The sequence below is a fragment of the Chiloscyllium punctatum genome, chromosome 37 (genome assembly GCF_047496795.1).
Source record: "Chiloscyllium punctatum isolate Juve2018m chromosome 37, sChiPun1.3, whole genome shotgun sequence".
Taxonomy (NCBI): Eukaryota; Metazoa; Chordata; class Chondrichthyes; order Orectolobiformes; family Hemiscylliidae; genus Chiloscyllium; species Chiloscyllium punctatum.
In genome coordinates this window covers 7,441,993-7,469,857 of record NC_092775.1, presented here as the reverse complement: position 1 = coordinate 7,469,857, position 27,865 = coordinate 7,441,993, and the positions used below count along the sequence as shown (strand labels likewise).

The window sequence follows — 27,865 nt, the reverse complement described above, 5'->3', positions numbered from 1 at the left end:
GAAGATATTGTTTCCCAACACTCCTTTTACATTTATCTGCCAGTCAAAATCTGTTCCAGCAACTTATGGACAGCAGTACAGAAAATGGGCCCAAATGCACACACATTGCTGATGATATGGCCATCGTGTGCAAAGTCAAAGAAGAGCATGATCAGAACCTTCAGTCACCACAAAGGATTCATTTCTAAAAACAAGACATGCCAGGTGAATGCAGGTCCTGATAAAAATTTTTGGTTCTATATCTCTCCAAACCCAGACCAAGTCAAAGATGTAAATCAACTTCCTATATCACAAGCCAAAGCAGATCTACATAGATGCCTTGAATTCTTCAACTTCTTGAGACTATACATTTTCCACAAAACATCATTGTCCAGGGAGCTCCTAAAGCAAGACATACCATATTTTGGGCAGGAGACACCATCAACTTATGTTCTAGTCTCAGAAACAAACAGGTATCGTCAGCATAAAACTGCACTCTAATCCAAAGCAGGAAAATGACTTTTTAAGTTGATACTTCACAAGAAGGGCTAGGAATGTGCATTATACAAGATAGTAAGCCAGTTGCATTTGATTCCAATCAAATTATTTTGTCAAAGAGCATAGAACATTTGTTCTGGTATTCAGTATCACAGCATCCATACATACCTGCAAGTCACTGTGGAAACCAATCATAAAGTATTGGAAATGATTTGTGCCAAACCATTGTACCAAATGAACTACCTAGATTAGTTCCATGAATTTGCTGTCGACTACAAACCTGGTACCAAAATGGTCATCTCAAATACACTGAACAGATTGCCAAATCTGATTAAGGATACAAACATCCACTGAAAATACAAGTTAACAGATATGGACATCAAGGTGGAAGATGTGTCTAATTTGATCTACGGTATTTTGGGTCAGTATAAACATGATCACCTTCAATTGGAAACAGCTTATGATCCACAACAGAAGTCACTGTGGAGAAGTATAATTGAAGGTGGTCTGACACCATAAAAAAGGTGCCAGATACTCTCAGATGCTTTTGGCTTTACAGAGACAAGCTCAAAATCTCGAGTATCTTTGGTATCTTCAAATAAAAACAACTACTTATGCTGAAGCTGCCCAACATGACATACTGTCACAACTACACCAACATCACAAATTAAGATGATTTGCTCCTAACTATAGTTATTGGTCAAGGCTAAACAATGACTGTCAAAAGTTAGAGGTTGTACAAAGGTTTCCAGCTACCATAGAATCTAGAGTAGGTTTCTGTTGCTATCAGTCGCTACTGATTTATTTACAGTGAATGGAGATGATACCATCTTAATCACTGATTATTTTGTGAAATTTCCAATTGTCAAACAGCTAAAGAATGCTTAAACATGACAGTGAGATATATACTGAGTACCAGATTCAGTCTCAAGAAATCATTTCTAATAACCAATATTCAGGCAAACCTTTTAAAGGATGCATGCTTCAAATGGGACATGAATCATGTGACATCCTCACGAAACTACCCCATATCAAACAGCCTTACCAAGCATCTTTAAATCATTTATCCTGAAATGTAAGACGAAACAAGATTTTCCTGTTGCCATGTGAAACCTCAGGGCCACACCTCTGGATACTTATGACCAACACCGACAAGGATTATGGTCAGAAGGCAATTGACCTTGATCTTGTTGAGCTACCCATACCCAAATTCTCTGAGATTCCGGATGCGCTTCTCTGCATGGACATTTTGGTCGGCACAGACCAGTTTGTGCCAAAGGACCTGTCTCCATGCTTTAGTACTCTATGACAAAAAGGGAGTATGAAGATGGTGCATGACTTGAATGCAGGTGTGAAGTTAACTTACCTATACATAGAACAAAAGATCAGAATCACACCCTCTACAAGAGAACAGTCACCTGCAAGACTTTACATATCCTTACAGGATCTTTCAGAAAAGTAAAAGGCATTGTCTCAGTGAAGGCCCTAACTACAATGAGTATTTTGATGGCTTATTTAAGTAGTTCTGAAATAGCTTGATCTATGAAGTTGTGCCATATTCTTTAAAAAGTTGGAACTTAGATAGGAGATTCATTGTTATCTAGTGCATTGTGGGGAATTTGGAATCCATCCATCTGCTTTCAGCACTGTACTTGAATATGGGCCATATTTTTTTGTTGTGTGAATGTCGGAACATGTTTTCTTACTACATTGCAAGGCCGCCTCCTTTCAAATTTGAAATAGCCTTTGGGCTTGAATCAGCTAGACACTAAAACAGAGCTGGCCAGCTTTAAGGCACTCACAGCTTGCAAAATCATCTTTTTTTTCTCTCTGTTTTCTCTACAATCGGACTTCTTGACTGTTGTTTCCCCCTTGGTCTTTAAGTTTGTAAGGCTTGTTTCTTCTTGTTTTTTTCAGAGAAATTTTCAAAGAATTCTGTATTGTTACATAATATCTAAATATGATGTAAATGAGATACATGGATTCTATTTACTTAGGTTTCTTTACAACTAAACTAATACTTATAGTACAAAGTAATTTCTAAACACAAACTATACATGAAGAGTTCATAGCCTGTGGTCATAAGATGACATCCAGGTACTTAGTTCATTTGTCAGTTGAGATTCTGAAAGTGTTATTGGTCCAAAGGTGATTGTACAACCACTAGAGTGAAGAATTATTATGCCAATTATGTATAACACAATGACCTGGCCACATTTAGATCCTTGGCTGTCCAATTCTCTGCATCACACTTCACAAAAGATGTGAAGGCTTTAAAGATGGGGCAGCAAATTGTTCCAAGAATGAGAAACTTCAGTGAGAAAACTAGAGAAAATAGTATTATATGCAAACATACAAATTAGGCAAGGAAGTAGAACATCCCGCATTTAAAACCTGTTCTGCCATTCAATCAGATCATGGCTGATCGGTTTATGTTTCAATTTCCACATTCTGACCTTTCCCCAATAGTTTTTGATCCCCTTGCCCAACAAGAATTGATCCATTTATGCCTTTAAAATATTCAGTGCCTCCACCGCCTTCTGAGACAGAGGGTGCCGAAGTCACACAACCCTCTAACAAAATAAAATCCCCTCATCTCTGCCCTAAAAGGATAACCCCTAATTGTAAAACAGTGTCCTTATTTCAGGACTCACCCACAAGAGTAAAATTTCCTCCTTTGGGAATTTTACTCGAGGGAGATTAAAACTGTACACAGTATTTTAGGTGTGGTCTTACCGATGCCCTGTACAATTGAAAGAAAATGAGCACTGCAGAAGCTGAAAATCAGAGTCAAAAAGTGTGGTGTTGAAGCATATGCTCGAAACGTTGACTCTCCTGCTCCTTGAATACTGCCTGATCAGCTGTGCTTCTCCAGCACCACACTTTTTGACCCTGTGCAAATGAAGCATAACATCCTTACTTTTACGTTCATTTCCTCTCGTAACAGAGACTCTATCCCTTTAGCTTTCCTGGTTATGTGCTGTACCTGCATACTAACCATTTGCAATTCATGCATTTGAACACCTAGATCCCTGTTTGTCTCAGAATTCTGCACTCATTCTCCATTTATGTAATACTCTGCTTTCTTATTCAACAACTTCACATTTCCCCATATATTATTCCACCTACCGGGTTCCCACTTATTTAACCTATCTACATCAGTCTGTGTTCTTGTTATGCCATTTTCACAATATACTTTCTGACTTATTGTTATGTCATCTGCAAATTTAACCATCATGCTTTCAATCCCCTCACGAAAGTCATTCATATAAATTGTAAAATGTTGAGGGCTCACCATAGATACCTGTGGGACTCCACTTGTCACATTCTGCCATCAGAAAAAGAACCATTTTTCTTCCTTAAAAAAGTGAAGGTTAAGAGGAAAGAGATGTTCAAATTTATGAGTGATGTAGGCCAAGTAGATAGAGAAAAATTTATTCCCACTGGTAGGAGGGTTGAGAAGTCATAATCAAATACAGAATCAAAGTGCTTGGTAAAAGATCCTAAGATGACACAAAGAAAAATCTACTTTGCAAAGTGAGTGGTTACAATTTGGAATGCACTGCTTGCAACAGTAGTGAAGGCAAATTGAGATGTAGCTTTCAAAGTGGAGCTGGAGAAGGGAAAATAAAGGCAGGGCTTGGGTCAAGAGTAGGGAACTAGGATTAGTTAAAATGCTTCTGCAACTAGTCTGTACTGAATCAATGCATTGAATATGGCTGATGTAACCATTTTATGATTCTATATATGCACCTTACCAAATCTCTTTATGTTTTTAAAGACCTCAATCCATGCTTCAATTGTCTGAACTCAAGGGATTACAAACCAAGATAATACAATTTTCAAGCTTTAATCCTTTGAATGCCTGTAAAATTTTGGTGAGTCTGTGTATCATTGTGATCAAGTTTTGCCAAAACAGAATATTCCAAGGGTGGTCAATTCAAAGCTCGGTACAAGTATGACTGCCCTAATTTTGTGATGTAATCCTATTAAATAAAAGGCCAATGCTCCAAGAGTCTTTTGATTACTGTTTCTACTTGTCCAGAATATGTTGGTGATCTTTGTACATGGACACTCAGCTTTTTTCCACAGCTACTAGTTTTCCATAAACAAAAGAAAACTGATTTTGTCTTTCTCTAATTCACATTTCTACTTTTCTCAAGTAACTATCCTGTGAATTTCCAAAAGGCAGAGAAAGGGAACGATTAGTCATCTAGTTTGAATATCCGCTTAAATGACCTCCAAAGATACCAAATAGAAATATTAGGTGCCACCTTTAGTTACTGTAACAAAGACATAATAGAATATGAATTCACTGATTAGGGCTATTAATCTGATCCAATCAGGGAGCTCTAGTTGACATATAAAAAAGGGGAGTAAAAAAATAAGCACTACCGCACTTCGGCGGTAGTGTGGGGGTTAAATTTAAAAAGAAGAAGAAAAAAAAGAAAAAAAAAGGGGAGTATCTGCTCCTGGACCTGGCCAAACTGGCCATAAACAGGTCCAGGCAGTGGGCCATGGAGGGGTCGTTAGGGCCGAATGCCCCTGTCCCTTTTCTACGGTTATGATAGAGCCCGGGTGTCCTTGGAGAAGGAGCACGCGGTGTCCACCAATACCCTGGAGTTGTTCAGGGAGAAGTGGGTGCCGCAGGGAGTGGAGTGCATTATTTCACCTTCCAACTCTATTTTGATTTAGTCCCTACCCTTCCCTTCACTGTTTTGATCACATAGCATTGCCCTTTGATGTGAAGGGCAGTGCTTGTTACTGGCCACTTGGGTGTTTTCCTATCTTCCTGGTGGTGGAAATTGAATAAAGATTCATACACCTTGTGTCTCTCACTGTGTCTCACACCTGCACACACACACCATGGGTGCTGGGGAAAAAAATAAGCACTACCGCAGTTAGGTGGTAGTGTGGGGGTTAATAAAAAAAAAGGGGAGTATCTGCTCCTGGGCCTGGCCAAACTGGCCATAAACAGGTCCAGGCAGTGGGCTGTAGAGGGGCCATTAGGGCCGAATGCCCCTGTCCCTCTTCTGCGGTTATGTTAGAGCCCGGGTGTCCTTGGAGAAGGAGCACGCGGTGTCCACCAACACCCTGGAGTTGTTCAGGGAGAGGTGGGCGCCGCAGGGAGTGGAGTGCATTATTTCCCCCTCCAACTCTATTTTGATTTAGTCCCTACCCTTCCCTTCACTGTTTTGATCACAAAGCATTGCCCTTTGATGTGAAGGGCAGTGCTTGTCACTGGTCACTTGGGTGTTTTCCTATCTTCCTGGTGGTGAAAATTGAATAAAGATTCGTGCACCTCGCGTCTTTCACTGTGTCTCACACCTGCATACACACAACATAGGTGCTGGGGAAAAAATTAAAAAAAGAGAAAAAAAACGAAAAAATAAAGGGGAGTATCTGCTCCTGGGCCTGGCCAAACTGGCCATAAACAGGTCCAGGTCGTGGAGGGGGTCGTTAGGGCCGACTGCCTGCCCCTCTTCCACGGTTACATTAAAGCCTGGGTGACTTGGAGAAGGAGCATGCGGTGTCCACCAACACCCTGGAGTTGTTCAGGGAGAAGTGGGCGCCGCAGGTAGTGGAATGCATTATTTCCCCCTCCAACTCTATTTTGATTTAATCCCTGTCCTCCCCTTTACTGTTCGATCACACAGCATTGCTCTTTTGTGAAGGGCACTGCTTGTCACTGGCCACTCGGGTGTTTTCCTATCTTCCTGGTGGTGAAAATTGAATAGAGATTCATGCACCTTGTGTCTCTCACTGTGTCTCACACCTGCACACACACACACCATGGGTGCTGGGGAAAAAATAAGCATTAAGAAGAAAAAAGAAAATTAAAGCAGGCATGTTTGTTAGAGCCCGGGTATCCTTGGAGAAGGAGCACGTGGTCTCCACCAACACCCTGGAGTTGTTCAGGGAAAGGTGGGTGCCGCAGGGAGTGGAGTGCATTATTTCCCCCTCCAACTCTATTTTGATTTAATCCCTGCACTCCCCTTCACTGTTCGATCACACAGCATTGCCCTTTTGTGAAGGGCACTGCTTGTCACTGGCCACTTGGGTGTTTTCCTATCTTTCTGGTGGTGGAAATTGAAAAAAAAGGGGGAGCATCTGCTCCTGGGCCTGGCCAAACTGGCCATAAACAGGTCCAGGCTGCGGGCCGTGGAGGGGGTCGTTAGGGCCGACTGCCTGTCCCTCTTCTGCGGTTACGTTAGAGCCCGGGTGTCCTTGGAGAAGGAGTATGCGGTCTCCACGGACACCCTGGAGTTTTTCAGGGAGAGGTGGGTGCCGCAGGGAGTGGAGTGCATTATTTCCCCCTCCAACTCTATTTTGGTTTAATCCCTACCCTCCCCTTCACTGTTTGATCACACAGCATTGCCTTTTGTGTAGGGCACTGCTTGTCACTGGCCACTCGGGTGTTTCCTTTCTTCCTGGTAGTGGAAATTGAATAAAGATTCATACACCTTGTGTCTCTCACTGTGTGTCTCACACCTGCACACACACAACATGGGTGCTGGGGAAAAAATAAGCATTACCGCAGTTAGGCGGTAGTGTGGGTGTTAAAAGAAGAAAAAAAACAGGAATGTCAGAGGTTCTGTTCACAAAAAAAGGGGAGTATCACAGATACTGACACTTTATTACTGCCTCATTTAGAGTCAGGTACCAAAGTCAAGGACTGTTCATGTGTAAATAAAGGGTGATTTTGTAACGGACTCTGACCTCTATAGAATTATTTCACTATCTACAGCAGATCTCAGTGTGCATAATAATGTAAAGTGTTCCACAGTCAAAACAGCCCTTCGGGTTGTCTCTCATCTTTCACACGTGGAGCAATTGGCAGTATCATCCATGTCCACTATAGATTCAGTTGAGCATAGCCACCATTTTCAAGAATTAGAAGCTGGGATCAATGTTGACGAATTGGACATTTATTCTGCATGTGTTCCATGACTCTATCTGCCCAGATAGTAACTTAATACCAGGTGTGTGAAAATTTGCTCTTATTTTCTCAACTGGCATGTGTGAATTCAAGTGCTTTTTGATAGGTTTTCAAATCCTTTTCAGTGCAAGGTCAGGTTTTCTCTTGAATTTTCTTCTTTGTCACAGAGCATAATGGTGTCTTGGCACCAAAAAAGAGAAAATGCTGGAAAATCTCAGCAAGTCTGGCAGCATCTGTAAGGAGAGAAAAGAGCTGACGTTTCGAGTCTAACTGACCCTTTGTCAGTTAGACTTGAAACGTCAGCTCTTTTCTCTCCTTACATCTGCTGCAGACTTGCTGAGATTTTTCAGCATTTTCTCTTTTTTGGTTTCAGATTCCAGCATCCGCAATAATTTGCTTTTATGGTGTCTTGGCAAATGACAGAATGTGGGACAGAACTAGGAGTCACCCAGTCAGAGGTCCTAAGCATCCTTTTCATTGTGAAATTTGGGATGATTAACAATATTAAAGGGATTGTGCAAATACAAGTTGTTAGATAGTATAAAATATACAATTAAAAGCTGAAGCAGTTATGGATGTAATTACTGATTCTTCATTGAAGATTTCATATCACTGTGAAGCTACTATGAACAAAATTAATCTAATTACTCAGTTTCAGGTCATGTCAAGTTCCTATAAGAAAAAAACAAGGCATTTTATTGAGTGATGGCATATTTAAGGTATTATGTGCACTTTTCTGCATCCAACCTTCAAAAGTATCTTGATCATTTAAAGAGGTTTCAAAGAAAGTATAACAGGATCTTGATCAGATGGGCCAATGGACTGAGGATTGGCAGATGGAGTTTAAGTTAAATAAATGTGAGGTGCTGCATTTTGGAAAGGCAAATCAGAGCAGAATTTATACACTTAATGGTAAGGTCCTGGGCATTGTTGCTGAAAAAGGAGACTTGGAATGCAGGTTCATAGTTCCTTGAAAGTGGAGTCACATGTAGATAGGATACTGAAGAAGGCTTTTGATATGTTTTCCTTTATTAGTCACAGCATTGAGTATAGGAGTTGGGAGGTCATTTGCAGCTGTACAGAAAATTGGTTAGGCCACTTTTGGAATATTGTGTGCAACTCTGGTCTCCCTCCTATCAGAAACTTGAAAGGGTTCAGAAAAGATTTGCAAAGGTGTTGGAAGGGTTGGAGAATTTGAGCTACAGGGAGAGACAGAATAGGCTGTGGCTGTTTCCCCTGGAGCGTCAGAGGCTGAGGGGTGATCTTACAGAGGTTTATAAAATCATGAGGGGCATGGATAGGGTATAGATCCTGTCTATACAAGGTCTTTTCCCTGGAGTAGGGAAGTCCAGAACTAAAGGGCATAGTTTTAGGGTGAGAGGGGAAAAATATAAAAGAGACCTAAGGAGCAACTTTTTCACGCAGAGGGTAGTGCTTGTGTGGAATAGCTGCTAGAGGAAGTGGTGGAGGCTGGTGCAATTCCAACATTTAAAAAGCATTTGGATAGGAAATAAATAGGAATGGTTTAGAGGGATATAGGCCAAGTGTTAGCAAATGGGACTAGATTAGGTTAGGATATCTGGTTGGCATGAATACGTTAGGACCAAAGGTTCAGTTTCTGTGCTGTACATCACCATGACTCTAAAATTAACAAGGATGTTTTTGGAATTTATGCTTCCTGTTCCAATTACAAAGACGAACTTGCAAATTTAACTTACCTTCATTGGGTGGGTAGGTTGTGGTAGAGGGGGGGGAGGTGGGGTCTTGGTCCTTTAAAATCTCAGCAAGGCTGAGTAATTAAGATTAATTTTTAATTACACAAGGCTACAGAAGAAACTTATTAATATCCAAAAATATCGAAATTATATGATAAGAATATCTATATTAAAAACCGGAATGCTAGTATTTGCAATGTTGCTCCTATCTCAGAGAAGAACAATTTGTTTCCTTCACTATGCTGGATGTGTGAAGCAATTTTCATGCAAAAGCAATGTGGGTTAATTCACAAGTTTGGATTAAACTATCACATTATTAACAGAATTAAAAATCATGCGACTATCCTTATAGCTCTTCCTGCCAGGAAATGTATGTCATGGTATGCTGTGCTTGTCTGTCGTACCATCCTTATACATCATCTATAGCCTGTCTGTAATTGCTCCATGACATCCATCATCCAACCACACTTAAGTCAACCTTTTTTTCTGTTGCTTTTCACGTTACCCTCTGGAAGGGATTTGTGCAGCTTCAGATCAAATTACACATTTTGGAATGTCTTTTTTTAGCATTTTTTACTCTTGCAATTTCAAGTAACTTTTTGCGTTATTTTTTAGTTTATACCTTAGCATCCACCTTCACTGGTCATCTAGGTTTCTGAGGCAGGCAAGGAAATTGGATAGACAACAACATCTTAACGGTTTTTCTCCATTTTACTAACCTTAGCTTTCCTCCTGTTAATATTCTTCACCTTTGTAAAACTACTTCTGGCTATCTCTATCCTTCTTCTCATTTGGCATTGCATCTATCATTTTCAGTTATCGTTTGTACTGAATAGACAGACTTATCTTCTTGTAACAAGTTTTGAGAAAATTTGTAGTTCAGGTTGAGGTTCTGGATTTAGGTTTGCTCGCTGAGCTGGGAGGTTCATTTCCAGACGTTTCGTCACCCTACTAGGTAACATCTTCAGTGGGCCTCAGGTGAAGCAGTGTACATGATTCCTGCTTTCTATTTATATGCTTGGGTTTCTTTGGGTTGGTGATGTCATTTCCTGTGGTGATGTAATTTCCTGTTCTTTTTCTCAGGGACTTGAAGTGTTTATTGATAGAGTTCCGGTTGGAATGCCATGCTTTTAGGTTCTCTTGTGCGTGTCTTTGTTTGGCTGGTCCTAAGCTGGATGTGTTGTCCCAGTTGAAGTGGTGTCCTTCCTTATCTGTATGTATCTTCTTGTTTTAGCATGAAACCACCCAGTTCAATCTTCATGTTAGTTTTTCCTGATGTATTTCTTCAAACTACAATTTCTTTTTTCTTCTTGATGCTCATTCTTGAATGATAGTCTGTACTTCTAGATTTTACTTACCTACAATGTTTACCAGGACCTCTGCTGATTCTGAGAGTAATGCTGTATTGTCAGCACACTGCAAATTAATGTTCTTTCTATCAATTTATAACCTAGATGTATGTCTAATCCTCTTAATATTTGTTCTGTGTACAGACTGAATAAATTTGGTAACAATATACTGTCTTGACTCACTATTCTCTTTGCTTGAAACATATTAGATTGCCCCCTTCTAGTTTGATTTTCATTTTTTCATCCCCATGTAGGCTGTGGATAAATATCACATCTTATATTGTCATTATCACATTTCAGTAACATGTCTATCAACCTTTAGTGACAAATACAATTCAAGTTCCTTTCAAATTAATTAATAATAAAGCATATATGAATGTTCTTCTTTACTTTCAATTATTTATTGGAGATTGTTTTACTGTCAAATATTGTACTCTTTTTCTTGTTCCTACTCCAGGTCTAAATTTAGACTGCTTTACATCAATTTCTGTTTCAAGTATGCTGTTATTTCTTTGAATTTTTCTATTCTTTCTTTCACTTTAACATTTGACTCATTAAATATAAAGTTCTAAAATGATTCCACATTTACAGGGTCATGTGCCTTCACTGGGATCATCATTCTCTGATTTCTTACATCCCCAACAGGCTAATAATGGGGACCCACAATTAAAAGAGAAAAAAAATGATGACAACTTCTGAATTGATCCTTTTAAAGCTGACAATCTGAATCATATTAGTGAAATTTCAGGACACCTATTTTTGGAAGTAAATTAATGCAGATGACAGGGAAATGAATACCCTATTGTTTTATATTGTTTGCTATAAAGTCATATGAGATGTTCTTCCTCTCTTACCCACTGAGTGGCTGGTACTGATAATGAATAACTTTTCAGTGCCTCAAGTATGAATAACATCCTATACAGCTCAACCCAAGATTAGTTTAGCTTGTAGGAAATGGAATTAATATAGTATTGACAAAATGCTTTAAACTGTGGTTTTACTAGACTGGAGACATCTGGTGCCTGCAGTCAAGAGGTATTTATTACAGAATACTTCCTTTAAAACTTTTCAAACTTAACCATAGATTTTCAAAAGAGGTTTCAAATAAATTACCATGAGGTTATTAGGAAAGAAATCTCTCCTGTGTGCCAATTATGTCCATAGATGTCCCAGGGCTATGTCAATAAATGGCAAGAGTATCTCTCAAGTCGTCAATATTTCAGCTGATGTCAGACAGTAGCTTATAGTACAAAAAGACTGGACACTAACAAACATTGTAATGAATGTTTTACAGCAACAACATATTCAAAACTTTCAATTAGCAGTCAACTGCAATGACTTGTATGGATCTAATCCACACAGAAAAATTAAATACCGATTTTGATCTCTAATTTCTAGAGCTAGGGGTTAATAAATATGCAGATGAACTTTTGAGGTATGCTGTGATGGAACTATGAATTTAGTACTCATGTGAGAGGGACCCTAAGAGAAGGTGGAACCAGAGTTGCTCTTGGCAGCAATGAATGCTGTTAGAACATTGTGAATATATTGTTTTTAAACACTGTTTAAAGAAAATCTTGAGGTTTGGCCTGAGTTTATTTGAACAACAGATGAACCCACACTAAGATATAACCTTCACTAAGGCAGCATAGTAGCTCAGTAGTCAGCACTGTTTCCTCACAGCACCAAAGTCCTGGGTTCAATTCCAACCTCAGGCAATTGTCTGTGGGGAGCTTGAATGTTCTGTCTGTGTCTGTGTGAGTTACATCCAACAATCGAAAGAAGTGCAGGTTAGGTGGACTGGCCATGGGAAATTGTCTGTAATGTCCAGGAATGTGTAGGTTGGGTGGATTAGCCATGGGAAATACAGGAATGGGGTGGGTCTGGGTGGGATGCTCTTCAGAGTGTCGGCATGGACTTGATGGGTTGAATATTCTGCTTCCACACTGGAAAGATTTTATGAGATTAGATTACCTCAGCTGTGTAAGTGTTGCCACCCAAAGGAGGGTTGGGAAAAAAAAAACAGTGACAGCCATGGATCAGAAGCAAGACATAATTCCTCTAAGTTAGAAAACTCTAGGTTCAACTCATTACTTCCAAAACTTGAACATTAAGGCAGAACCTGGAAAGTGAGAAATTTGGAAAACACAAGAATAGTTGAGCATGTTTGTAAATATTTTCACTTTTCACTATCCCCCATTGTGTCAAGAAATGGCAGTCCATGTCCACATGCAATAACATCTGAAAAATATTTAGACTTGCACTGAAACGTGACAAGTAACATTTGTGCAAGGCAATGACCATTTCCAATAAGAGATAATATTTGATGGTGTTATCATCTCCCACTACCAACATCCTGGGGGTTACCATTGACCTGACATTCAACTGGACTCATCATATAAATACAGTGGCTAAAAGAGCAGTTGAGGCTAGGAATACTGTGGTGAGTAACTCAATTTCTGACCTCCCCGTTAAAAATTGTCCATCATCTACAAGGCACAAGTCAGGAGTGTGATGGAATACACTCTATTTGTCTGGATGGGTGCAGCTACAACAACACTCAAGTCTTACACTATCCAGAACAAAGTGGCCCACTTGATTGGCACCACATCCACAAGCATCCAATCCCTCCAACACCAATGCGCAGTAGCACCAGTGTGTACTAAATACAAGATGCACTAGAGAAGTTCACCATAAGTCATCTTTAGCACCTTGCAAACCCATGACTGCTTTCATCTAGCAGGACAAGGACAATGGATACATAGGAAGACCACCACCTACAAGTTACTCTCCAAGCCACTCATTATCCTGACTTGGAAATATATCACCCTTTCTTAACTGTCACTGGGTCAAAATCCTGGAATTCCCTCCCTAAGGGCATGGTGGGTCTATCTGCAACACATGGACTGCAGCATTTCAAGAAGACAGCTCACCCCCATCTTCTCAAGGATAACTAAGGATTGTAATAAATGCAGGGCAGGCAGTGATGCCCATGTCCCACATGTGAATAAAAAGAAAGGAATCTTGTTATGGTTATTAGCTGTCAACAATCATGGAGGTGAATATTATGCATACATCTCACTGCTACATAATCTCACTTCTATGTGTTAGTCACATGAGCAATCATATTGCATTTGCTTCAAGTAGACATGTCTCAAGGGGGGCACTCATCAATCAAAGCTTCCTGGCACAGTAAGTTAAAGGCAGCTTCCAACATCAGTCCTGATTTGGGCACAGTCAGGCATCTGGTGAGGGGGTTGATACAAGTACAGTACAGGGAGTTGTCACTGTCAGCTTTGTGAGTCTGTGCCGATAAAGTGTGAAGCTGGAAAAGCACAGCAGGTCAAGCAGCATCAGAGGAGCATGGGAGTCGATGTTTCAGGTCAGAACCTTTCAACAGGCTGTACACTCATTTGAGAAGTTGTGAGAACACAGATGTGGAGTTATACTGATATCAGTCAGAGGTCTGGTCAATCATTGTTTGGGGCTAAGTTGCTTAAGGGAGTAGGTCATGGTCAGTGCAGGGTTCGTTTATGAAACATCAAGGAGGGATGGGGGTTTTCAGGGTCTGGTACATAGGAGGGTGGGGAATTTACTGGAGTGCAAGTAGAATGCTTGGATGCAGATGAGATTTCAAAAGTGAAGGGGGGCACACAATATTCAAGGGTAAGAAGGAAGGTGCTAGAATGTAAGAGGGTTGTTGATGGTGAGCAGCAACCTGGTTGCCAAGGAAGGAACAGTGAACTACAAGATCTGACATATTCACCTCATATACCCAAGACTCGGGAGGTAGGCAGATTCAGACTCAGACAGGTTGCTAAACGACACCTATGAGGTTGATGAGTTTGGCCATCAGAAAGGAGATTTGATGTCTGAGGGTTCACCTGTTTGGTGAGGCTGAGCTGACATCTCATGGTTCGAGGAACCACTGTTACCTTTCATTATCTTGACAATCACAAATGTGTAATAGAAATGAAAAGGGTTAGGACCTAACCTAGAATGGGTGGGGTAAGTGCTTCATTCAATGATGGAGGGGTCTGCAAGATGTAGATATGTGGGACCCTTCAAAGGGAACTCCAATAGACATTCACCCACGCTGTGAGGAAGAAAACTTCTTGCAAGCTCATCATTCCTTGTAACCATTGGCATTAATCTACTGTGTGCAGTCCAACTCCTTCACACTACACTCATGTCTTTTCATGCAGGCTAACAGCTGAACCGCACTAATACATGGAAAGATGGAGTTTAGTTGCCAACGTCACAGGGACCTGCGATTCACATTACATACTGATGGAGCACAATTGCTGATTTCGTACCTTGGTCAAAGGCACACCATCTAGAGATATAGATGAGTGGTTGCATTTGATGCTACACAAAGAACCAAACAAGTTCACGGAAGCAGCCAGATGACCATATACCTAAGACAGTAGGATCCTTATGGTGTTGTTGCACTTCTTCATTCATTGTGTACAACTGACTGGTACACCTAACAAACATGTTACTCCCATATCTGTTTACAGAGTTTGTGAACTCCTGGATTCCGGTACCGTGAGATCCTCTTCTTGGAGATGAGCAGGTGCCAGGTCTCCACCAGTCCTTTGGGTGCCAGTAGCTGGGGCATTTCATCTTTGACCAGCTACAAACACAGCCAATGCAATAGCTAAACTGGTCATTTATTCATTACTAGTTATAAAATCTTTCCATGCCCAAATCAACTGGCTTGTACACCTACATATGAAAAGTGATTACATGTCAAAATATATTTCCTTGAATTCCAGGAGGAGCAATTACTGTTTTATATGCTGTTGCATTGTTTTGGAACTTTGGGGAAAAAAAAGTCAAAACAACAGCAATTTTAAAAGGGAGAAGAACAGACAAAGGAAGCACATGGTGAGGTCAGTGCAGGAGAGAGAGAGAAAGAAACTGACAGCACAGTGAACCTGTACAGTTACTGCCTTTGCTGTTTGAATTCATGTATGTTTGGGCATTGGAGTGCGTCTGGGAAAATTAACAAATAGTGAAATTCACAACTGATCTTGGAGGAATTGTTTGGGCGAAGTCACAGCACAGGAGCAGATAAGTCAATAATTTTAACTGTGACTGACAGAAAGTCTGCAGTAGTGAGTAGAGTGAGTTTTTTCTCGATTATATGTTTTTGAGATATGATTAAACTTAAAATATAAGCCATAACTATTCATTTAACCTGGAGCAGTGTTTTGCAGAGGAATAAGATGGTGTTATTTTCTGGGTCTGTAGATTGTAAAGGAGCAAAAATGGCCTTTAGTAGAGTGAAATGCGCTTCTTGTCAGATGTGGGAGTATAAGGAGAATTTACGGGTTACTGTGGATTATATCCACAATAAATGCTGTTGGTTGTGAATCCAATCAGATCGAATGGATCGGTTGGAGAGACAATTAGAGGCAATGAGGAATTTGCAACAGCAACGGTATGTGATCGATGGCAGTTATAGGAAGGGGGAAAGCTTGCAGATCCAATCACATAGATGGGTTAACTCCAGGAGAGGGAAGAGACATAGGTAGTTAGTGCAGGAGTCTTCTGCGCTATCCCCATTTCAAACAAGTATGCTGTTTTGGAAAAGTAGAGGGTGATCGATTCACAGGGGAACATAGCACGAACAGCCAAGTTTATGGAATTGAGACTGGCTGTAATGCAATTAGGGGTACATTGGGTTCCAAGAGATCAATTGTGTTAGGGGACTCTCTAGTCTGAGGTACAGACAGACGTTTCTAGGGCCAGCAGCGAAAAATCAGAATGGTGTGTTGCTTCCCTGATGTCGGGATCAAGGATGTCTCACAGAGGGTGCAGATGGGCCAGCAAGAGATCATTGTCAACATTGGAACCAACGACATAGGAAGGAAAAAGGTTGAGATTCTGTAGGGAGATTACAGAGAGTTAGGCAGGAATTTAAAAAAGACGTCCTCGAGTGTGGTAATATCTGGATTACTCCCAGTGCTACGAGTTACTGAGGGCAGGAATAGGAGGATTGAGCAAATGAATGCATGGCTGAGGAGCTGGTGTATGGGAGAAGGATTCACATTTTTGGATCTTTGGAATCTCTTTTGTGGTAGAAGTGACTTGTACAAGAAGGACAGACTGCACCTAAATTGGAAGGGGACTAATATACTAATATACAAGTGAAAGCTGCTTGGAAAGATTTAAACTAGTAAGAATGGCGGTGGTGGGGGGGGGCGGTGGTGGATAGGACCCAGGGAGATAGTGAGGAAAGAAGTCAATCTGAGACTGGTACAGTTGAGAACAGACGTGAGTCAGTCAGGGCAGGCAGGGACAAAGCAGACAACAGGCTAGGACTGATAAATTAAACTGCATTTATTTCAATGCAAGGGGCCTAACAGGGAAGGCAGATGAACTCAGGGCATGATTAGGAACATGGGACTGGGATATCATAGCAAATCCAGAAACGTGGCTCAGGGATGGATAGGACTGGCAGCTTAATGTTCCAGGATACAAATGCTACAGTAAGGACAGAACGGGAGGCAAGAGAGGAGGGGGAGTGGCGTTTTTGATAAGGGATAGCAAAACAGCTGTTCTGAGGGAGGATATTCCCGGAAATACATCCAGGAAAGTTATTTGGGTGGAACTGAGAAATAAGAAAGGGATGATCACCTTATTGTGATTGTATTATAGATCCCCCTAACAGTCAGAAGGAAATTGAGAAACAAAAGTGTAAGGAGATCTCAGCTATCTGTAAGAATAATAGGGTGGTTATGGTAGGGGATTTTAACTTTCCAAACATAGACTGGAGCTACGATAGTGTTAAGGGTTTAGATGGAGAGGAATTTGTTAAGTGTGTACAAGAAAATTTTCTGATTCAGTATGTGGATGTACCTACTAGAGAAGGTGCAAAACTTGACCTACTCTTGGGAAGTATTGCAGGGCAGGTGACTGAGACGTCAGTGGGGAGCACTTTGGGGCCAGCGACCATAATTCCATTTGATTTAAAATAGTGATGGAGAAAGATAGACCAGTGCTAAAAGTTGAAGTTCTAAATTGGAGAAAGGCCAATTTTGACGGTATTAGGCAAGAACTTTCAAAAGCTGATTGGGGGCAGATGTTCGCAAGTAAAGGGACGGCTGGAAAGTGGGAAGCCTTCAGAAATGAGATAACGAGAATCCAGAGAAAGTATATTCCTGTCAGGGTGAAAGAAAAGGCTGGTAGGAATGCTGGATGACTAAAGAAATTGAGGATTTGGTTAAGAAAAAGTAGGAAGCATGTCTCAGATATAGACAGGATACACTGAGTGAATCCTTAGAAGAGTATAAAGGCAGCAGGAGTATACTTAAGAGGGAAATCAGGAGGGCAAAAAAAGAGGACATGAGATAGCTTTGGCAAATAAAGTTAAGGAGAACCCAAAGGATTTTACAGATACATTAAGGACAGAAGAATAATAGGGCCCTTCAAAGATCAGCAAGGTGGTCTTTGTGTGGAGCCACAGAAAATGGGGGAGATACTAAACGAGTATTCTGTATCAGTATTTACTGTGGAAAAGGACATGGAAGATATAGAATGTAGGGAAATAGATGGTGACATCTTGAAAAATGTCCATATTGCAGAGGAGGAAGTGCTGGATGTCTTGAAGCGCATAAAGGTGGATAAATCCCCAGGATCTGATCAGGTGTACCCTAGAACTCTGTGGGAAGCTAGGGAAGTGATTGCTGGGCCTCTTGCTGAAATATCTATATCATCGATAGTCACAGGTGAGGTGCCAGAAGACTGGAGTTTGCCTAATGTGGTGCCACTGTTTAAGAAGCGTGGTAAGGACAGGCCAGAGAACTATAAACCAGTGAGCCTGACATTGGTGGTGGGCAAGTTGTTGGAGGGAATCCTGAGGGACAGGATGTACATGTATTTGGAAAGGCAAGGACTGATTAGGGATAGTCAACATGGCTTTGTGCGTGGGGATTCATGTCTCACAAATGTGACTTGAGTTTTTTAGAGAAATAACAAAGAGGTGGTCTAAATGGACTTCAGCAAGATGTTCAACAAGGTTCCCCACGGGAGACTGGTTAGCAAGGTTAGATCTCATGGAATACAGGGAGAATTAGCCATTTGGATACAGAACCAGCTCAAAGGGAGAAGACATGGGGTGGTGGTAGAGGTTTGTTTTTTGGACTGAAGGCCTGTGACCAGTGGAGTGCCACAAGAATCGGTGCTGGGTCCTGTACTTTTCGTCATTTATATAAATGATTTGGATGTGAGCATAAGAGGTATAGTTAGCAAGTTTGCAAATGACACCAAAATTGGAGGTGTAGTGGAAAGTGAAGAGGGTTATCTCAGATTACAACAGGATCTTGATCAGATGGGCCAATGGGCTGAGAAGTGGCAGGTGGAGTTTAATTTAGATAAATGCACGGTGCTGCATTTTGGGAAAGCAAATCTTAGCAGGACTTATACACTCAATGGTAAGGCCCTAGGGAGTGTTGCTGAACAAAGAGGCCTTGGAGTGCAGGCTCATAGCTCCTTGAAAGTGGAGTCGCAGGTAGATACGATAGTGAAGAAGGCATTTGGTACTTTTTCCTTTATCGGCCAGAGCATTGAGTACAAGAGTTGGGAGGTCAATTCGCAGTTGTACAGGACTGGTTAGGCCACTGTTAGAATATTGCATGCAATTCTGGTCTCCTTCCTATTGGAAAGATGTTGTGAAACTTGAAAGGATTCAGAAAAGATTTACAAGGATGTTGCCAGGGTTGGAGGATTTGAGATATAGGGAAAGGCTGAACAGGCTGGGGCTGTTTTCCCTGGAGCGTTGAAGGCTGAGGGGTGACCTTGTAGAGGTTTACAAAATTATGAGGTGCATGGATATGATAAATAGATAAAGTCTTTTCCCTGGTATGGGGGAGTCCAGAACTAGAGGGCATAGGTTTAGGGTGAGAGGGGAAAGATATAAAAGAGACCTATGGGGGAAAGTTTTCATGCAGAGGGTGGTACATGTATGGAATGAGCTGCCAGAGGAAGTGGTGGAGGCTAGTACAATTGCAACATTTAAAAGGCATTTGGATGGGTATATGAATGGGAAGGATTTAGAGGGATATGGGCTTGGGTGCTGGCAGGTAGGACTAGATTGGTTGGGATATTTGGTCGGCATGGATGGGTTGGACCGATGGATCTGTTTCCATGTTGTACATCTCTATGACTCTATATTATCAGCTGTAAAATTGGTTTGGGCTGCATTCATTTATAATTGCAAGTTATTTATTATCATTGAAAATTATGTTGTCATCTTTGTTAATGCATAAGTAATCATCTATTTATTTTGCCTATCCTTTAGTTCATCAACATTCAAGATGGCTCGCACTATGTACTTTTGTTGGATTCTCCAATACACCTGCTGCCTCCTTGTGTACTCACATCTGGTTATTGAAGAAAAAGACCCAGAAACTCCACAAAACAAGAATATTTCTGGTCTCCATCCTGAGCAGGAATCCAAGTATACTGGCATCTCCATTGTAGGTTAGTCATGAGATCATTGGGTATGATACCTGAGGGGATAGTGGTAAGTGGAAGGGAACAGAAAGTATTTTAAATTAGTTGTTTTGACTAAGAGTCAAGAGAAGAACATTGAAAATCACTTTTGATATGAAAAATCAAGTTATTTAAAGTTGTAGTGATCTATTAGAGATGGGGTCTGTCCTTTTTGACCTGATTTGCTATTCTTGTACTAGCATGCATACTCTCAACTTGGTGATCAATTATTCTAATTTGTTTCATATATTAGTTAATTAATTCTCAGTGGTTAGCACTGCTGCCTCACAGCACCAGGGTCCTAGGTTCAATTCCAGCCTCGGGTAACTGTCTGGGTGGAGTTTGCACATTCCCCCCGTGTTTGTGTGGGTTTCCTCCGGGTGCTCCGGTTTCCTCCCATAGCACCAAAGATGTGCAGGTTAGGTGAATTGGCCATGTTAAATCACCCATTGTGTTAGGTGCATTAGTCAGAGGGAAATGGGTCAGGGTGGGTTACTCTACAGAGGGTCGGTGTGGACTGGTTGGGCCGAAGGGCCTGTTTCCACACTGTAGGTAATCTAATCTAAACTCTGAATATTTAGCTTTAAGAGAATAAATCATTCTATCAATAGTTATTCACAAGTCTTAGGAGACAAATTTCTGGGAAGTTTCACTCTCGGCAAGAAAGCACAATGGAGTAGAATTCCCATCAGACCTTGTATAATTTTAGTTGTATGTATAGAATTATTTAAATAGTTTGAATGGGCAACGGTAAGGCTGCATTAGTTGTAAAGTTTGTGACTGTGTGACTAGTGGCCAAGAACATATGAACAGATAAGAGTACGATTCTATGAATTATTAAAAACTCTTATAAAGAGTCTTAGCTGGTCTGACCTACATGTGACTCCAGACCCACAGAAATATGGTTGACTCTTGATTGCTCTCTGGAATGGGCAATAAATGCCAGCATAGCCATCAACGCCCCATCTGTGAATGAATAAAACAAACATGAATGCATTTTTAAAGATAAATTACATTGGACAAAAGTTGCAGAATTATTTGATGAACTATCCGAAAGGGTTAATGAAGATAAATCAGGTGATGCCTGTATGAACTTTCAAATGACATTTAATAGACCATGTAATAGACTTGTTAGAAACTGATAACCAAGTTCCATAGCCATGAAAGTGACCTCACCGTTGCCTTGGGCTCATGTCACACTACGTGACTCCACCACACTGTTCTGTATCTGGAAAATCTTCCTTAATGTCCTATTTTGACACGATTACCTTGATAAACTATTATTATCACTCTACCTTAATTACCTCTAACACTCTCGGTCACCTGCTGAGACTTATTATTTGACAGTCCACTCACACCATTTGTAGGATCTTTTGATCTCTCTGCTCTTGATCCATCTGCACATGAATCTTGTGTTCTGTGTGTTTCCCTCTCACTTCACCTGACGAAGGGGCTACAGTCCTAAAGCTTGTGATTTCAAATAAACCTGTTGGACTATAACCTGGTGTCATGTGATTTCTGACTTTGCCCACCCAGTCCAATACCGGAACCTTCACATTAAAATTAGCTGAGATAGCAAAGAGTAGTAGTTGATTTTCAAATTCAAAAGAAAGTATATACTGTGGTCCATTGGAATTGATGATACACAATTATTCTTTTTGGTATTTATTAGTAAACTAGACTTGAGTATGGGAACATAGTTTTAAAGTTTACAGATAACACAAAATTGGAAATGTACTGAACAATAAGGAGGAGTGTATGAGATCAAGAGGGTATGGACAGGCTACTAAAACAGGAGGACACATGGCAAGTGAAATTTAATGCAACAAAGTGTGATGTGATTCATTTTGGATTTAAGATTACCAACCACACCGTATCATTCAGAAAATATTGAACAAACTAGGACAAATTGATAAAGCAGCATATAAAATGAAGGCATATTGGGATCATTTGTATTATGAATATAGTTGTAAGTCCATCTAAATAACTATAATTTTTTACATCTAGTTTTTATCTACTCAACACATACTCTATACCTTTAATATACTTTCTAAGTATAGTGCTAAAAGTAGTTTTCGTAGATATGGCCCAAACAGCCCTTCATACAAGTTCAAATTTATATGCTCCTGTTTGGGAAACTAGAAATTGTACTGAACCTCTTAATGCTTTACCAGTATGTCTCCTTTCAGTGAGTTATAATGCCTAAAGTCAATCTAGCTTTTCAAACTGATATTGCACTCTGGCAGATGTTTTTGTATCCAAACACAGAGAATAGCACTAACCTAAGTTTAAATGGGAGGGTTTAAATGCCGATTGACTGAATCCAACTACCACATAACAAAGAGTATTGCATGAAGTTGAGGAGATATTGCAAGTGCAGGACTGTTGAAAGCTGAGTACTCTTCAGCTCTAGTGTTCTTCATGACATCACTATAAGTCTGGAGTTCATGATAACCATGAAATTAAAACTGACACAACACAGTTTACAACTTATGTTTATAGCAGAAACTTGGTAGAACACAGTGGCAAGGAGACAATATGATTATTCAGCTCCTCAGTCAAATAAGTTATTGTTACACTTCAGAAGTTTTAATTCCTGGTAAAGCAGCTAACACTGTGCTTCAAATTTGACTCCTCTGTTTCCCAACCTTCTCACATTTTCCTTACAGAACTGCCAAATAGTAGAAAAATAAATTTCAGAAGAGATGGTAGAAGAATGAGCCCTAATCCACACAAAAAAGTAAGTAATATTAGCCAGTTTTTTGTAAATTGATCTTTGCAGTTATCTCCATCTGAATTAAAACATTTTAGTCTTGCAAGTAACTAGATTGGTAAAGTTACTGCCCAATAAGTCACATGTCCATGAAATTCACAAGTTTACTTAGGGATCAAAACTATTTTGCAGGAGTCACAGATTAATATTCATAATCCCTGACATGGGGCCCTTATTCTCACCAATCAGTAACTGGTTTTCCAAGGTGAGGAAGGCATCTGCCAAGCTTTGTGGTTTGCATGTCCTCAGGTAACTCTCAGGCTAATTCTGGAACCATTGACCGTTAGCAGACCGTTAGTACCTTAAAGAAGGGAGTACCAAGCTAGGGTTCTTCTCACTTTCTTTCTTCTTTTGTCTCTTCCCACAATGCAGTTTCTGCAGTAAGTTTCCAACTGGTATACTCCTTCTTGGATGAGGCAGTGCCATGTGACACAGTTTGCAGGAAAGTACTGCCACACATTCAGCACAGACACACTAGAATACTCACCCCCTTCTGTATTTACATTAATAACAATAATCAGGAACTATTGTTTCCGTCCTACCTGCGATTACTGCATTTGACTTAGACCTTAAGACACAGGAGCAGAATTAGGCCATTTGGTCTATCGAGTCTGCTCCATCTGGTAGGTTTCTCAGCTCCTTAACATGCCTTCTCCCCATGATTCCCTTACTAATCAAATCCTACCCATCTATCCCTTAAAAACACTGAATGACTTGGTCTCCACAACTTTCCATGGTAATGAGTTCCACAGATTCACTGCCTTCTGGCTGAAGAAATTCTTCACCTAAGTTCTTCATTCTGAGACTGTTCCTGCTGACCCTAATCTCCCCTGCCAGTGAAAACATCTTCTCCATGTCCACTCTATCTGGGCCTTTCAATATTCTGTAAATTTCAATCAGATCCCCCTCACCCTTCTAAACTCCATCGACTACAGACCCAGAATCCTCAACTGATCCTCACATGACAAGCCCTTCATCCCATGATCATTCTTGTAAAACTCCTCTGGACCTCCTCCAATGACAGGACATCCTTCCTTAGATACAGAGTCAACATTACAAATGCGGTCTGATCAGAGCCTCATCTAGCTCTCATATTCTAGCCCTCACAAAATGAATGCTAACTTTATATTTGTCTTCCTGACTGCCAATTGACTCTACTTGTTAACTCAAAGAGAATCATGAACTCGGACTCCCAAGTCCCTCTGTGCTTCAGATTTCTGAAGCCTTTCCCAATTAAAAAATAGTCAATGCCTCTAGTCTTCTGACCAAAGTGCATAACATCACACCTCCTCACATTGTATTCCATCTGGAATTTGTTTGCCCACTCTCCTTGCCTGTTCAAGTCCTTCTGTAGCCTCATCTAGATGGCAGAGTAGTTAGCACTGCTGCCTCATAGTGCCGAGGACTGGAGTTTGATTCCAGCCTTGGTTGACTGTCTTTCACGTTCTCCTTGCGTCTGCATGGGTTTCCTCTGGACACTCCACTTTCTTCACACAGTCCAAAGATGTTCAAGTCAGTGGATTGGCTATGCTAAATTGCCCTGTGATGTGTAGGCTGTGCGGATTACTACTTATGGGCGGCACGGTGGCACAGTGGTTAGCACTGCTGCCTCACAGCGCCAGAGACCCGGGTTCAATTCCCGCCTCAGGCGACTGACTGTGTGGAGTTTGCACGTTCTCCCCGTGTCTGCGTGGGTTTCCTCCGGGTGCTCCGGTTTCCTCCCACACTCCAAAGATGTGCAGGTCAGGTGAATTGGCCATACTAAATTGCCCGTAGTGTTAGGTAAGGGGTAGATGTAGATGTAGGGGTAAGGGTGGGTTACGCTTCGGCGGGGCGGTGTGGACTTGTTGGGCCGAAGGGCCTGTTTCCACACTGTAAGTAATCTAATCTAATCTAAATGCAGGTTACAGGAATACTAGTCAGGCTAAATCTGGGCGGGAAGCTCTGCAGAGGGTCAGTGCAGAGTTGATGGGCTGAATGGCCTTCTGCACTGTCAGGATTCTATGATATTATGCTTACCCCATTTTCTCATCACTACCTGTCCCTCCACCTATCTTTGTGTCATCTGCAAACTAACAACAGTGCCCTCAGATCAATTACACACACAAATAGAATGAGAAAATGTCATAAAGTTTAATCCTCTCACTTATTACAATAGAAATGCTATGTATATAGGATACACCTGTTTCTCGTCTGAGCTACTTTGTTTGCAAAGATCTACTTTTCTCAGTGGATGAATAGATCTTGGGGCCTATTGGAATAATTTGCCATGATTTAAAACTATTCCTAAAGATTTTTGTTCTTGACTACTCTAAAGACAGCTTAACACAGTAAACATGCAGGAGGTTTCTGAGGCTATCTCCACATTCCATGGTTCAATGCACTGCACCAATGTAACAAATTGGCTGCCTTTGTCACAAACAGAATATCTGTCCCATCAAAGAATCAACCAAATTCTTAACAGTCAAAAATCCTGCTTTTGCAAGAATTAAGTGTTCCTAAGTACCTTGCAGGAAGCATTTGATTTGATAACTTTAAGCAAGCACAGTCTTACTTAAATCCATTATGGATTCAAAGCAAATATTATATTTGGTATCTCAATCACTAACAACATCTCTGATGCTTTCCAATCATGAACTCTATTAATTAAGGATGATAGTGAAACCAAAGAATAGAGAAATTCATCACTGGCAAAGTTTTCATGCATCTTGATATCAAAGCTTTTTCTCATCTTTGCAGTTCAGCATTTTGGAATACTAAATAGTTATGCTACAGAGTGGCAAGCAGGAACACTGTCTTTGAATCTGATCTCAATTTTGTCTCTATGGGAAAAAGCAATTTTCCACAGATTAGAACTACAGAAAAGAGAATCACCTTTTGGAGTTAACGTGAACCAATTTCCCAAGTGATACATATAAAGTTGGTATTCACAGTGCATTATGATGCGTTTCATCTTCCTTATATGTTGACCAAGTTAATAGCAATGAAGAAAAAGGAGCAAGAAAATAGTGATGAATTCAATTGAAATCTTAATTGCTTCTTCCTCCAATTATCAATATTACAGTTTATTCCTCTTCCCCAAATCCCCAGGTACACAGTTCAATATGGTCTCCCTTCCTTTAGTCTTTGTCTAATTGAATTATTTTGAAGTCTCTAAATTGTATGCAATCCAGTCTGGAACATAAGGAACTCTTTTCCTTTCTCAATCTTCATTTTCTCCTATAATGTATAATTATTTAAAACACAAACTTAATGCTACCAATTCCTGTGTTTTGACTTCCGTTAATTTTTTGTACTGCTCTCTTCACTCTTTGTTGTTGTCTTGAATTTGAAACTTTCTCCTTTCACCTTGGTTCTACCATTCATTATGTGCAGAATGCATATCAGTAAAGGAATAAGATTTAATAAATTTTTATAAGGATATTTGTTTTAGTTATTGTATTGCAAACTTCTCATCTTTAATTTTCTCATCTCCTTAAATACAGAATAACAGAATTGCAATGGCTCATAAGGTGAAGAAGCTAAAACCAGAGAACGGTCATTGTGTGCCACTCTGGGGAATGTGTCTTCCACCATCTCCACCATGTTGCAACCCCTGTGCCTTCTGTCACTGCCGATTTTTCAATACTGTCTGCTATTGCCGGAAGCTAAATGCCAAGTGTTTGGACAAAATGTAAGCAGTTGCACCCGTGATGAAGAATAGCACAGCCACCTGGCTATAAAAAATTAAAAGTAAATACTATGCATGTCTTCTTGTTGGCCACTGTCAAATCAAATTATGGATAAGGGTAAAGGTATTCCAATTGATTGAGAATTATTTACAAATCAACAGTAAAAATACAGAACCTTCATTGTTTTGCGCTATGTCTGTGAAATTGAAGGCTCACAAGCCCACATCTAAAAAAAAGTTTGGTAAATGTTTTGGGGTGGAGGAAAGAACACCAAGAGAGTCATTTATCAATTGCAAATACAAAAATGTGACTTACACCACCTTTGCAAATAATCACACAACACTTTTTTTCATAAATAAAAATAAATTTAATAGAATCGCAAAAAAAAGTGATAACATTTCACTTAACTTCCTATCATACCTCTGATTCTCAAGTTTTAGCAGGAGCCTATTGTCATTGGAATTTTTTTTCAGAGCAATAGCATGATCATCTTATGTAATAATGTGTTTTCTCGTATATAGAAAACACAGTGCAAGATCTAGTTCATTGTCCAAATTTTGCTTGTCCTTGGAGGAATATTTATCCATATTGTAGTCTATCATGGAACACAGAACTTTACAGCTGACATTAGAACATCAGAAACAGGAGCAGGAGTAGATTTTTTTTTCCCTTTGAGCCTGTGTCCCCATTTAGTAAGATCATGCCTAATCTGATTGTGAATTTAACTCCATTTTCCTTCCCTACCCTCTTGGCAGTTGATAAATGTATACAAACAGGAAATCGCTCTGATGAATTACATTTTTCTCCAGGAAACAATCATGATCTTCCATATGCCAATAATCCAACTTTCCTTCAACTTCAATCAAGGTTCTCTTGAGTATGTGTGGATTTAATGAACAAAAATGGCCTTCTGTTATTTGTTCTGTTCACAAAATTGAGTGTCTGCTTTTTAATGCAGTCTACAGCACTGGCTCAGATTTTCCAATAGACAATTATTTCTGTAGATGGGCAAAGGTCCCTCTTGAAACCCTGAAGTAACAGATTCAACGATTCCAATAGCAATTCCAAAAGTATCAATTTAAATCAGATAATTTAGAGGTTTGACTGCAGTTAGCCTGAGAATTACATGAAAATGTCAAAAGATTGGAAATTTAGTCAAACTCCCAGGTAACTATTAAACTGACTCCATAACGCACTATTCATTCCCCCACCTATAGCTCTCTTAGATTTCATATGCCCACCAGACTCTGACCTCACATGAAAATCCCCTGTTCACTGTGACCTGAGAGCCCCCACCCCTTTAGCACAATGATTCCCCTCCCTTCATGGTCCCTAACCCACATCTCCATCACTAGATCTGCAAAGCCCCAGCACTGGACACAACACTTCCCTCCCGACCTGGATTTGACAGCCCCTTCTCATCCAGACCAATTATCCCT

At 40.4% G+C, this 27,865-nt stretch overlaps 1 protein-coding gene across 3 annotated transcripts in view; it reads left to right on the top strand.

Moving 5' to 3' along the window:
- asip1 (agouti signaling protein 1) overlaps positions 1–27,206 on the top strand; it is a 69,489-nt gene extending 42,283 nt beyond the window's left edge. Inside the window, exons 2-5 of one of the 3 annotated variants that reach the window (XM_072556186.1) lie at positions 4,259–4,355; positions 19,789–19,970; positions 22,652–22,722; positions 26,241–27,206. In XM_072556186.1, coding sequence (XP_072412287.1) covers positions 4,339–4,355; positions 19,789–19,970; positions 22,652–22,722; positions 26,241–26,432 — 462 coding nt within the window. In that variant the 5' untranslated portion in view covers positions 4,259–4,338 and the 3' untranslated portion in view covers positions 26,433–27,206. Of the gene's footprint in view, positions 1–4,258; positions 4,356–14,686; positions 14,908–19,788; positions 19,971–22,651; positions 22,723–26,240 lie in introns of all 3 variants that reach the window. The other 2 variants (XM_072556185.1, XM_072556184.1) reach the window with 2 other exon arrangements.
- Positions 27,207–27,865: the final 659 nt, after the last annotated feature.